Raw genomic sequence first — 11,331 nt, 5'->3', positions numbered from 1 at the left:
ATTTGCGCCACCCAGAGACTCCTAAGTTATCTTCAGCCCTTATTTACATAATTAAATATAGAAAAAATATGCCCAAGCAGAAGACATAAGAAAGCCAGCACCCAGTGAATGAAATATGCTTTGTCACTGGTTTTAAAACCACAAAAAGACCTTTTCCTTTTGAATCCCCAGTCAGGGACTGATGCAGGCTCGGAAACCCTCACTGGCCCAGCACGAGCACCAATTCAGTGCAAGAAGGTAGAGGGCTCAGACGGTAAACCTGAGCTTCACAGAAGTCTGCGCTGACCCCTGTAGGGATCCACCAACATGCAAAGAGCTCTTGTCCGAGAGCGTAGGTGGCAAACGAGTTTACCTAACAATGTAGTGTGAGCACAACGTCTAATAAAGATACTGGCAATTCTGCCCAGAGTGCATGATCTGTGACACTGGCACCAACTGGTTAGCAAAGAGTTGTTTATTCATAAAAAGGTGGTGTACTTTGCTACCAAAAAGAGAGAGAAGGGGGAATAAAACAAATATGTACTTTCTAGCAACAAAATAAAATTACTCAGAGTACAGTTTATTGACCAGAGAGACAGGGTGTTACAAACACGTCATTCACATGGAGGGAGGGTTGAATAAGTCCTCAATCGTATCCACTGCACAACAGGTCCTGGCCTACGAGGCCCTCACTAGAGATGGTTGATCAAGGGCACCCCGTGAGAGGGCAGCTCCTGGTGCAGCTGCCGGAAGAGCATCGCACAACGGTTCCTCTCCTGGGTCTTCCCCAACGTGTGGTAGAGCCTGGCCTGGTAGTAAACCACATCTCGGATCTGCTCTTTGCAGTCGACCTTTGCAAAGTAGCTCTTGGCTTCGTTGAGGTTCTCGATGGCGGCCTCCAGAGCTGACAGAAGAGGGGAAAAAATACCACACACATTTAACTCAACACTACGTACAGTTTTTGAACTTGCCATCTAATTTTGTTGAACTTGCAGTACATACTTTTCTATCGCTGACAGAAAATAATAACACACTAGGGTGAGATTTTTAAAAGGTCTTCATCTTGATTTCCAACCTGGAACTTAGCTCTCAGGGTTAAAACAACCATTCATGCATCCTCAGCCCTCCTTCAAAGCATGCACATAAGAGCACCTTAAAAGCTGCCGGAAATTATAGCATAAATTTGTGAAGATTCAGGACTTAAGTACTGTTCCAAATTTAACGTCTTTTCTCCTTCTGGCCCCTAAATTTTATGTGTTTTCTGGAAAGGCACTTCCAGAATGCCTACCTTCTACTTTCTTTGGTGGATCGTAGGAAGCTGCCGAAGCCACCTGGCACTTGGCCACCAAGAACATGGCGCGGCCTTTGTCCAGGACTGCCCCGTCGGCCAGGATGGGTTCAATGGCTATGTGGAGAAGACTCAAAGCCTGTTCTGGGATTCCAAGGATGAGCTGAAAAAGAAACATCACAGACATCCACAAGGTCCACACCCACACCAACTGCCCGTGACCAAGAAGGACTTTGTTTACGGCTGGTCTCCACCTCTGGCTTATCTTCTTTTCCCTGACTACTACATTACAGCCTGCACCACACTCCTTGAAAACATGACGTGGGACAATCTGATTACGATGTCTATGGGGGGAACAGTTACTCTCCCTTGGGAAAGGTTTGTCTTTACAAAAAGATTCAGCATAGATATCCTTGAGATTAGCAACTCCCAAGGGTGGGGGAAAGGCAACTACTAAGAAAATAACTCAAAGGTACACAGTAAAAACAAAAAAAGAGTGTGTAATAAAAGAAATAACAAGGGGATCAAGATGGTACATTAGAAAATATCTGTTGCACACAAATTGAACATAATGGAGTAACTAAGGAACAAAGAAAACTATTAGTTTTTTTTTTAAGGAACAAAGATGATATAAGACGTACAGAGAGCAGCAAAATGGCAGAGGTCCTTCCTTATCAGCAATTACCTTAAGCGTAAATGCGTTAATGAAGGCAGACAGTGGCAGAACGGATTATTAAAAAAATGATCTAACTACATTCTGTCTACAAGTGACTCATGCTCTTGAAGAAGGAAGAGTCTCAATTCAGAAATGATGCTGAAACACCTGGATACCCACATGCAAAAGAATGAATCTGGACGCTACCTCACACCATACACAAAATAACTGAAAATGGGTCAGAGACCTAAATGGAAGAGCAAAAACTGTAACAGCTTAGAAGGTAACACAGGTGTAAAGCTTCAGGCTCTCGAATTAGGAAGGGTTTCTTAAATATGACACCGAAAGCACAAGCAACAATAGAAAAAAAGAATAAATGAAACCTTATCAAAATTAAGTTCTGTGCATTAAAAGACACCATCAAGAAAGTAAAATGACAACCCACAGAATGGGAGAAAATATTTGCCAATCATATATCTGATAAGGGTCTAGTACCCAGAATATATAAAGAACTCCTACCACTCAACAGTAAAAAGACAAACAATCCAAATAAAAATGGTCAAAGGACTTGCACAGACATTTCTCCAAAGAAGACATACAAATGAACAAGTATTTGAAAAGATGCTCAATGTCATCAGTCATTAGAGAAATGTAAACCATTGTGGCTTTGATTTACATTTCTCTAATGACATAACTTTGAGCACCTTTTCATGTGCTTGTTGTCCATTTGTATGTCTTCTATGGGGAACAGGCAGATACCACTTCACACCCGTTAGGATGTTTATAACCAAAATGGCAGAAATTAGCAAGCGTTGGCAAGAATGTGAAGAAACTGGAACCCTTGTGCATTGCTGGTGGGAATGTAGAATAGTGCAGCCACTATGGAAAGCAGTCTGGCAGTGCCTCAAAAAGTTAAACATAAAGTTACTGTAAGACCCAGCAATTCTACTGCTAGGTAGGAGCCCAAGAAAACTGAAAACATATTTGAACAAAGCAAAAGCTTGTACACAAATGTTCACAGGAACATTACTCATAATTACCAAAAAGTAGAAACAATCCAAATGTCTATCAGCTGGTGACTGAATAAGCAAATAGTGGTTTATACATACAATGGAACATTGCTGAGTCATAAAAAAGAATGAAGCTCTGACACATGCTACAACTAGATGAACCTTGAAAACACTACGCTAAGTGAAAAAAGCCAGACACAAAAGCCCCCACGTTGTATCACTGCATTTATATGAAATGTCCAGAATATTCAAATGCGTAGAAACAAAGAGTAGATCAGAGGTGGCCAGGAGCTGGGGGTGGGGGGCAATGAGGAAGGACTGTTTACTGGGTATGGGATTCCTTTTAGGTGAGATGAAAATGTTCTGGAATTAGATAGTGGTGATGGTTGCCCAACGTTGTGAATTATACATTTTAAATTTAAGTTGTACTGACAAACTGTTCTAATGGGGGCCACAACAGATGAACCCTGACAGAATGGGAGAAAAATGTGGTTAAGACTGGAGGACTCCCTGAGACTATTCCCCTGAAATACCTTCAAACCTTGGACAGAAACTAACCTCTGAGGTCACCTTGTAGCTAAATGACAGATTGGCTCAAAAAAATAATAAACATTACCTGTAAGTACTGTGCTCTTTTGGAAAATCACCTATATGAGATCAAATGGTCAACAGTTACTTTAAAACAATGAGGATGTAAAGGGACAGGGAAACTAGATTAATGGAAACGGAACAAGCAGAATGGAAATAATGTGAATGTTCACGCATTGTGAAGACTGTAACCAATGCCACTGAAAATTTGTGTAGAAACTGTTGAATGCGAACCTAAATTTCTGTGCAAACCTTTATTGAAAACACGATAAGATATTAAAAATTCTTTTAATTGTACTGAAGTATGTACTTTAAAATGGTTAAAATGGTAAATTTTACAGTATATGAATTTTATCTCAATTTAAAAAAATGAAAGAAGACTCACTGGGGAGACTGGTTAAAAAAACAGATTCCTGGGCTCCCCCCTCCTCCGCCGTCCCCGCAGAGATTCCAACTAGCAGGTCCAAGGCAAGGCCAGGTAGGTACAGATTTTTTAAATCTCCCAAAGTAATTCTAATGCACAGTTTGGGGTACCTCTGCTTTAGCTCCTCCAGTAAGTTCAAAATTCATCCATTTGCTCAATAAATGTTTATTGAAAGCCTACCATGTGTCTGGTTCTACTAGGGACAAAAATCAGTCCCTTCCTTCGTGTCATTTATATTCAACTGGGGAAGACGGAAAACAAACACCAAATACAATGTGATTTCCAAAGTCTCTCCATGAACACATGATTTCCTCATCTCCTTATTCTCCCCCTTGTTAAAGCAGGCAGTGCTCCGGCCAAATAACCACGGCGTGATGCCAGCATGCTCCCTGAAGACGAGGCCCCTGACTAGACTCGGTAAGTGAGTGCCACTGGACAGTGTCGCCCTGCCACCAAGTTCGTGACTCCACGGACTGCCTAGAGGGTTTTTCACTGCAGAATACGAGTCCAGACTTCAGTATTAACGGGGGAGTGCTCATTGTTATAGTTTTCCAAACCACAAAGTAGTAATACACTCACCAGGTCTCGAACACAAATAGGTACTGTGCTGTGAAACACAGGCCGGCTTACCTGGGCGAAAGCCAAGTTCAACACTGTTTCGGAGGCCAAGTACTGCAGCCGGTACTCCTTGGAGAGGGCCAGAGCCTGCAGGAGCACGGGCAGCGCGATGGTGGGGGAGGAGGATCGCCAGTACAGCTCGGCCACTGAAAGCAGGACGCTGGCCGCAGAGAGGGAAACAGGGGTGAAACGTCCTGCACACAGTCACGTCGGCGGAAGAGGTGGGAGCGCACGCTCACCTGATCACCATCTCTGTGTTTTTCACCTTCTGACAATGGATCAACAGCTTCTGTAAGAGCCTGTGTGCCTCCGACATTTGGTTCTGAGCTTGTAGTACAACTGCCTTTCTGTAACGGGAACAAAAGAGACACAAGAAGTTCTGCTGATGCCTTAAGTGTTAGAACTACGGTCAGCCTCGGGGTGGTGTTATCGTTGTGACGTATTCATCGATTCCCACTCACAGCGGCCCCCTGTGACAGAGCACAACTGCCCCATAGGGTTTCCTAGCTGTAATCTTTAAAGGTGCAGACTGCCAGGTCCTTCCCCCACGGAGCCACTGGGCGTGTTCAAACCGCCAACCTGTCAGTTAGCAGCCGAGTGCTTACCCCTTGCCTACCAGGGCTCCTTATTTCGGGGCTAGAATCTCTAATTCCTCAACTAGACTGCAAACCTCCCCTGGGGAAGGACTGGGCCTAATATAATTTTGGTTAAAAGAAAAAAGGTATGCATATGTATGAATGTGTGAGAAAGCATGTATACACACACACAAATATATGCATGCAAAAAAAGTTCTGGAATTACACACAGCAGAGTGTTAGCAATTATCTCTGGGGGATACTGATTGTTTCACATTGCTTATCTGTTTTTTTCTAATTTCCTGTAGTAGGGAGGTAATGAATAGAAAAAAGACCATTAATAATGACCCATTCACAAACTCTACAATGCATAAATAAAAATAAAGCCACTTAGAAATTCCTTCAGTCTGGGGCTGGAGTCGTCAATGTTTCTTACCTATATACGCCCTCTATGCTATTAAGAGCTGTGATTCCTGCCACAAGTGAGTCAGCCAAGTGGTATTTGCCATCATTCATTGCTCTGTCAAACTGGATTTTCTGATCACATAGCATCCATAACTAGAAAGAAAAAAGCAATTACGGAAAAAAAAAGGCCCATGTTCACCGCATTATTCAATGGGGATAAAAAGGTATTTTGGCTTGCTGAGAACACCCTTAGAACAATTCACTCACAGTTTTTTTCTTTTTAGATTTAGACTTAGAAAAAAAAAATTTAAATATTACAAGGATGTGATAAGGCACGAGAATAAAATAACAAACACAAGTATTCCAACCACCAACTTTGTCCAATTACACTCGCTGCCGCACTCGCTACAGATACCATGAGATACTACGAAGTCCCCTGTGTTTCCTTCACAAATTCCATTCCCCTCTCTTTTTCAAAGAAAGCACTTAATTTGGTGTATATTATTCACTTTTACAACATATACATTTATCCATAAGCAATACCACACCCATTGCTATCAAGCTGATTCCGACTCATAGGCTATAAATTTTTATGGAAGCAGACTGCCATATCTTTTGCCCATGGAGCAGGTGGTGGGTTCGAAGCACTGACCTTTTGGTTACCAGCCACGTGCTTAGCCACTGCACCACGAGAGCTCCTTTCATAAACAATTTACAGTATTATTTTGTACGCTTTTAAACCGTGTATAAATTAATAGTATCATAGCATACGCATCCTTTTGGCAACCTACTTTTTATTTTTTAGCTCAACATGATTTTTCTGAGACTTAACCAAAAAACCTGTTGCCATCGAGTCAATTCCGACTCACAGGGACCCTATACGACAGAGTAGGACTGCCCCATAAAGTTTCTAAGGAGCGCCTGGCAGATTCGAACTACAGACCCTTTGGTTAGCAGCCGTAGCCCTTAGCCACTGTGCCACCAGGGTTTCCTCCTGAGACTTACCCAGTTCTAGTTCTAGTTCATTTGTTTTCACCGCTGAGTAGTTTTCAACTATATGACAACAGTGCCTGCCACCGCCTGTTGCTCCACATCCTCCCCAACACTTGGTGTTGTCAGATACGTTACTTTTGGTCAATCTGATGGGTATGAAATACCTCATTATTGTTTCAATTTCTATTTCCCTGGTCACCAGTCAAGCTGAGCATCCTGTAATTATTTTCTGGCCAAACACATTTCTTCTCTGAACTGTGAATTCAATTGATTCATTTGTTTACTGTGCACCTTTCTGAAAAAACAACTGGAACTAAAACTGTTCCATCGCATTAGAGCTACTACATTTCATTCTTCCCTCCCGCAGCATCCCTGACTTCATTTTCTATCTTCTATTTTGCTTGCCTGCCACCTTTCCATCTGGGAACTCTGAATTCGGGTCACAGTCTAGTGAAAGGCAGGAAGGAGACTCCAGCACGAGCCCCACACGCTGACAGCCACTCACACCACATACAATGAGGTGGGGATAATGACCCAGGCAAATGACAGTCTCAGGGACCAGCATTAGGCGACTCCTAGACCATGGGGCTCTTACAATTTCAAATTCCCTAATCCACTGAAGACTAAACTTGTGAGTGAAGGAAGAAAAAGGAGCCCCCTTGAGACAGCTTTCTCGGCCCCCTCAGAGATGGAAATTCAGGCAGTAAGGAACAGAGGATCTTGGACTGCTTTGACGTTTATCCCCTCTGGGTCCGTGTTCCCGAAAAGTTATTCAACTTTGAGAGGGCAAGATTACAGTTGCCATGTAACAGACAACAAAACTGAGACATAATTCCTGATCTAGCCAAAGACACTGATGATTTCCATCTTACCCCTACACAGTTAGAGATGTACAGGATACTAACTTACACTCTGAAGGCGAGAAGGAGAAAATACCCTCCTGTAAATCTCAGCTTCTCAGCTTTCTTAAATGAACTCAGCTTACAGAGTCTCACACACTCCCCTCCTCACGCGGGTGAAGTAAAGGAGCCATGAGAAACTGAGGGGGTCCCGGTCTGACAACAGTATCGTAAAGACGATCTTTGCAGAAATAAATCGGATGGCACACAGAAGGAGGTTACCTGGGCGTGCTGACTGTTGGGTGGGAATCGTTCCTTCAAATGCTTTAACACTTCAGAAGCTGCAGCGAAACAACCCTAAAGTAGAAAGACGCCATTTGATTAGGGCGTCTGTGATGAAACCACTGCAAGCAGACAAGGACGCCGACACCACCCACGCGTTCTCGGGGCAACAACCTGCAAAACACTGGGCGGAGGCTGTGAGACTTCAAAGGGCCGTGCTTTCTGGGTTCTAATATATTTAATTTTCAAAAATTACACAGGTAATGCATGTCTACTCTAGGAAAAACGTACAAAATACATGGAAACAAGAAGAAAAGACAAATTACTTTTAATCCCGCCAAAGGAAATCACAGTTAACGTTCTTGTCTCTCTCCTTCTAGACTTTTTTCTGCACCTAAATATAAAAAATATAAATATCTCCAAAATAAGTATATACACTATTTCTGTAAATTGTCTATAACAGTTACATAGCTACGTAGGAGGCACGCAATAAATACTTTTTGAATAAACCAATCTTTCCAGTGTCAATCAATACAAACCTATGTCATCATTTTTGAGGGCTGCACTGTATTTCAGGAGGTAAATAGATTATGATACATCCAATAATCTTCTGCTTTGGGATATTTGGGTTATTTCCAATTTTTCCCTATTTTAAAAGCACTACAATAAGCATCTTGGCGCATACATCTTTGCATACTTGTCCAATCATTTTCTTAGCATAAAACCTTAGAAGCAGAATTGCTAAGCCAAATGATAGGCCTTTTTAAGACCTTGGGTACATATTACTAAATTGCGCTATAGAGGCATACCAAGTACCTTTATACAAGCCTTCTATGTCCTTCTCCTTGCCCAGTACTTGTGTCTTTGCCAATTTTATTGGTGAAACTGGTATTTCACTATTTTAATTTCTTTGATGACTAGAATGAAATATTTTTCATGTTTATTTGGCCACTTATACTTTTTCTGTGAAGACTTGTTTGTATCTCTTTTACAGTTTTCTATTGTTGTGATGCTTATCTTTATCTTGTTGTTAGCTGCCGACGAGTCACCCTCTGACTCATGCTGACACCGTGCACAACGAGGTTGGACCACTGCAATCCATAGACCCTTCACTGGCTGACTTTTGGAAGCAGCTCACCAAGCCTTTCTTCCTACTCCGTCTTAGTCTACAAGTTCCCCTGAGACCTGCTCAGCATCACAGCAACATGAAATCAAGAGAATTGTATAAACGACTTAGGCTGTAAGTCAAGGTTATGTTCAACTCTCAGTGCCCTTCTATGGAGTCAGCCAGACTTAGGTTGGGGGCTGAGCTCTGACATTTATGGTTGTGGGTATAGGATTTCTCTCCCTCGGCCTCAATTTCTTGCTCTGTGAAATAGGGATAATAATAAGTTGACCTCATAGGGCTATTGTAAGCCTTCAGTAAGATAATACGTGTATGACACCAGATACAAGGCCTGGCACAGAGTAAATGTATGACAAATATTCATAATTACCATTTTAGCTACATGTTTATTGCATTCTCCCTGCTCCTACAAACACACACGCGCCTCTACTACCTGAAACTTGAAAGACTCCTTTTTATTTCATTTGTGACATGGAAGTGGATGACACTCTTGTTCCCAGAAGGGAGCAAGTTCCACAAGCTCTGCAGACACCCTACTCAGTCCATTCTCAAGCCCTAAAGAAAAACAGCAGTGTCACCTGCATTGCCCCAGAAGCGCGCTGGCCCAGCCACCTGCCTACCTGCTCAGCGTGTAGCTCCGCAAGGTGGCAGAGTGCGACAGCAAAGGACTCGGTGTTGTTCTGCTGCACGCCGGCGTTTAGCGACTCCAGGCTGTTCATGCTGAGCAGCATCTGGGCTTGCTGAAGGGCCATGGTGCTGGGGGACGAGAGGGAAGACGAGGCGCCTGCAGTCAGTGAGCCCAGACTGCCCCTCAGCCACATCCTGAAGTCAGCTCCAGTGGAAATGGAAGAAAGCTAAAGCCCCCTCCGGACACAGCAGCTGTCTCGCAGTGCCAACGCTCCCACTGCAGGACAGGGAGCGCTGAAAGGCGCCCAGGTGTGCAGCCTTCAAGGGAACACTCAGCGGCTACGGCACAACCAGGAGCTTCCACCCCCACGGCCCCACCTCCCCATTGCTCACACGTGTTAATTCATTTCCACAGGTCAGTGCCGACCCGAGGTCGGCCTAGCCCCGGCTGCTCAGCAGCGTGCGCAGTGGCCGGTGTCTACAGCTGTCTCAGGCCACACCAGGCCAAAAAGCTCTCTGAAGTTCAGAAACAGGCAAAACAGGTGCTTCCTTTTATTATGGCATACGAAGAAAAAGTAGACTGGCTAGGTGGGAGGTGAGGTAAGGCTAGGGCTCCAGGATTAAAAATCTGGTCAAGAAGTTTATTTCTGACCCAAAGAAGGCTGAATGGAAAAGTAAACACGACGCTGGGGATATTCAAGAGCAGACACCTTTGTTAACGGGGAAGCCACTCTCTTCAGACAAGAGATTTGGGGTTCAGGGGATGCTCGATTTGAGCGCCTACAGACCAGGGCTTCTGTGAACCAGAGGAGTACCTGCTCCTTCCAGAAGTACAGGAGCACAGTCCTTGGAGTCAGGTGGCTGGGTCTGAGTTCCAGCTCTGTCAGCTGCTGACCACATTTGTGACCTGGGGCAGAACAGCTGTGCAAACCTGGGTTTACTCCTTCTGAATCATGGATAAACCATCCATTACCTCACCAAGCAGCTGCCAGGAGTAAATAAGAACATGTACGGGAAAAGGTTTGCAAAGTCCATGCAAAATACAGAAGTTTCTAAACTATAAAGGATTTTCTTTAATCCCCTGCATGAGTAATTTCTACCCAAGGAAGGGAAATAGTGTATGGCCTTTCATAGAATCAGGTGGCTACATCCTGCTTATCTCTAAAAGACTCGTGCTTCCATGGCCTTGACCACCGGCCTGGACGCCCACCTGCGGCCGTAGAGCCTCCAGATGGCCGTTTTCTGGGCAATGCTGATGTCGATGAGCTCCGACAGGCTGTGCTTCCAGTGCAGGAGGTCGGAGTCCTTCAAGGCGTCCATCAGCTTGTTTGCCGTCTTCCCAGCAAAAGCTCTCTGCTGCACCAGGGACTGTATTCCCAGGGACGCGAGGTACTGAGAGCACAGGCCCATAACCAAGGAGGGGAGAGAGGACAACACAGAATTTTTTCTTTTGCTGTTCAGAAATCTGGCATTTTTCACATTTTGGCACATGTACAGTGACAGGACTACTATTTAAAAAGAAAGTAAACACAGGTTAGAGGACTGAGCAAAAGGACTGCTCAAGATTCCTTCCAGTCAAAATCTGGTATGGGTTTACCCTGTTTTAGGCAAATCTAATACCCTAAATCCAACTTACAAAATTAAAAAAAAAAAAAGTGCGCAGGGGCTGCAGACGTATACTACAAAAGGGCTTTTTATGTATTAAAGAACCTTTACGAGTTTAGTTTAAATAACAAGCTGCCTCCTAGTAGACTTAAACCAGTGGTTAGTAAACGACAGCCGTGAGCCAAATCTGGCCTGCTGTTTTTGTAAAAAGGTCTTACTGGAACGCATAAACACAGACACACGCAGAAAGTACCCACAGCCTGACCTGGCTTTAACATATGCAACGTGTCCCTAAAAAATTGGTGATGAAAGAGAGG

At 43.8% G+C, this 11,331-nt stretch overlaps 1 protein-coding gene across 1 annotated transcript in view; it reads right to left on the bottom strand.

The window, feature by feature from the left end:
- Nucleotides 1-413: 413 nt before the first annotated feature.
- ANAPC5 (anaphase promoting complex subunit 5) overlaps nucleotides 414-11,331 on the bottom strand; it is a 33,275-nt gene continuing 22,357 nt past the window's right edge. Inside the window, exons 10-17 of the mRNA XM_003420297.4 lie at nucleotides 10,620-10,801; nucleotides 9,403-9,538; nucleotides 7,657-7,731; nucleotides 5,574-5,695; nucleotides 4,802-4,909; nucleotides 4,575-4,722; nucleotides 1,268-1,430; nucleotides 414-883 (exon numbers count right to left, since the gene is read on the bottom strand). Coding sequence (XP_003420345.1) covers nucleotides 672-883; nucleotides 1,268-1,430; nucleotides 4,575-4,722; nucleotides 4,802-4,909; nucleotides 5,574-5,695; nucleotides 7,657-7,731; nucleotides 9,403-9,538; nucleotides 10,620-10,801 — 1,146 coding nt within the window. The 3' untranslated portion in view covers nucleotides 414-671. The remainder of the gene's footprint in view (nucleotides 884-1,267; nucleotides 1,431-4,574; nucleotides 4,723-4,801; nucleotides 4,910-5,573; nucleotides 5,696-7,656; nucleotides 7,732-9,402; nucleotides 9,539-10,619; nucleotides 10,802-11,331) is intronic.

This window comes from Loxodonta africana, chromosome 19 (genome assembly GCF_030014295.1).
Source record: "Loxodonta africana isolate mLoxAfr1 chromosome 19, mLoxAfr1.hap2, whole genome shotgun sequence".
Taxonomy (NCBI): domain Eukaryota; kingdom Metazoa; phylum Chordata; class Mammalia; order Proboscidea; family Elephantidae; genus Loxodonta; species Loxodonta africana.
Note: the sequence above shows the minus strand (reverse complement) of the source record. Positions and strands in the feature narration are given on the sequence as shown.